The sequence below is a fragment of the Morone saxatilis genome, unplaced genomic scaffold, assembly GCF_004916995.1.
Source record: "Morone saxatilis isolate NCDOM2014 unplaced genomic scaffold, NCSU_SB_2.0 Contig18, whole genome shotgun sequence".
Taxonomy (NCBI): domain Eukaryota; kingdom Metazoa; phylum Chordata; class Actinopteri; family Moronidae; genus Morone; species Morone saxatilis.
Window position 1 is genome coordinate 13,282,134 of NW_023339740.1, and position 2,048 is coordinate 13,284,181.

At 43.5% G+C, this 2,048-nt stretch overlaps 1 protein-coding gene across 1 annotated transcript; it reads left to right on the top strand.

Annotated features, from left to right (window-relative positions):
• Positions 1 to 2: 2 nt before the first annotated feature.
• On the top strand, positions 3 to 1,002 carry gpr84 (G protein-coupled receptor 84; the record flags this gene model as incomplete). The annotated part of the gene is made up of 1 exon (XM_035661719.1): positions 3 to 1,002. A coding segment is annotated over one exon (768 nt), but the record flags the coding sequence as incomplete, so codon positions are not given.
• Between the last annotated feature and the right edge of the window lie 1,046 nt (positions 1,003 to 2,048).

Genomic DNA, 2,048 nt, shown 5'->3' on the forward strand with positions numbered 1-2,048 from the left:
TGGCCAGCTTCGGCCCACTATGGCGTGTTTATGTGTTCGTGCCAAACGTGTGCACGTGCAGCTTCCATCGTACCAGGGGCCGTCCCTACACCACCATCCTGCTCTTTTTCTACTTTTTTGTCGGTCTGGGGTGTGTGGGTGCTTTCTACCTCCTCATTTACAGACGTGTCAAGATTGCCTCGCAAGCTCTGCTTCGCTACAGGTTCAGCCGCCGGTCCTCCAGAAAGAAACCAGCTTCTTCCACACAAGGGACTGATGACAGTGGTGTGGAGAGTGGTATGGCCAACACATGTAGCTGTGAGATAAGCAGCCAGGCGGATCTAGCCCAAAATAAGGATGAAATCGCCTGTGAAAAGAACTCTGCCAAGGCTTCAAATTCCTCAGCAGCCAGCAAGTCTTCCCCTGATATCATCCCTACATCACCTTTACCTACACCTGCTCCCACCACTGCAGCGTCCACCGCCCACTCAGCAACTTCAGGAGACGACGGTGAATTTAAGCGTGTGACACGAATGTGCTTTACTGTTTTTCTGTGCTTCGTGTTCTGCTTTGTCCCCTTCCTGTTGCTCAACATAGCCGACAAACATAACCGCGCCCCGCAGGTACTGCACATGTTCTGTGCGAACCTCACCTGGCTCAACAGCTGTATCAACCCCATGCTCTATGCTGTTATGAACCGGCAGTTTCGACAGGCCTACCATGTTCTGCTCACCAGGGCTGTTACGCCATTCACCTGCCTCTGGACCTGGTGCTCAACTCCGAGATCCTGAAGCTTAAACTTGTCGGATGTTTCTCCTGATATAAGCTCAGTATATTATTCTCATGAAATACAAGATATGAAAACAGATGGAAAAGAAGGGAAGGAGTAGCTCTCATTAAGTGAACTAAAGCACAGGTTGAATTTGACCATTTCACTCATGTTGCATTACCAACATTTCAGACTTTTCCATTCAGTTTACAACATCTATGTTTCACGCTGTTGTGCTCATTCCTATGTTTGTACAAAATGATATGATGTGTTTATGTCATGTATGTAATAAATTCTATTTTGTAATACATAATACACAACTGCGTTCAGAATTTTGCTCAACAATTAGCGTATACATCTCCACTTTCCTTGCTGTTACATCATATGAGAAACCACCAATGTTACAAAATCAGTGCAGGATATTCCTGCCCAACACAACACGCCTCATTTTGTTGATTCAGGAATTTATGACTCAGCAACTTCATATTGCCTCTAACATGCTGTTAGCACATGACTAATGACAAAAAGGGTTCAAGTGATCTGACCTTTAGTTTGACATGTGGGTGGAGTGTGCATACTTGTGTTCATTTATTGAGGATACTGACGAAGACGAATAATATTCATACTCATGTCCATGCCCTACCAACTGTTACACGGTGTGATTTCTTACAAGAAGACTAACACATGAAACCCCCAAGGTCATAAAGATATTATTATTATCATTATTAATATTACTACACATGCCATTGTTTTCAAAGACACTGAACCTCACATCAGCACTATATTTGGGGAGTGTGCAACTGAAATCTTATACCTATCTGGATTTAATCAAGACTACAGCTGTCTGACCAACCAACCCAAATTTATACTTAAAATATTAAACTATTTCTTGTAACCCGTCACACGTTTGTAATGTAGACTTGCCTCTACACTATGCTCTGTGCTTCCCCAGGCTGTGAGCACAGTTCATATCTCTGATCATGAGTGAAGGGCCTTACAGACCCTACCTAGTGAGGTAAAGAAAATAAGCCATGTTGTTAAGCCATGAGCCACAACGTCCCTGGTTTGTATCTGGCCTGGGACCTTTGTTGCTCTACTTGCACTGTAATTGTTTTTTAAAGGACATCTTAAACACAACTTGTCAGGCCCTGTCGTAAGTATGTTAGTATGCTACTAAACTGGTGGAAAAAAGTGGGGGAAAGAATTACTTTTCTGTGGCGCTTTCAGGTCCAGGGATCACCAAAGTCATTATAGTATTAAGCTGTAGCAAATTTCATGACAATGAATCTGCGTCGCAATA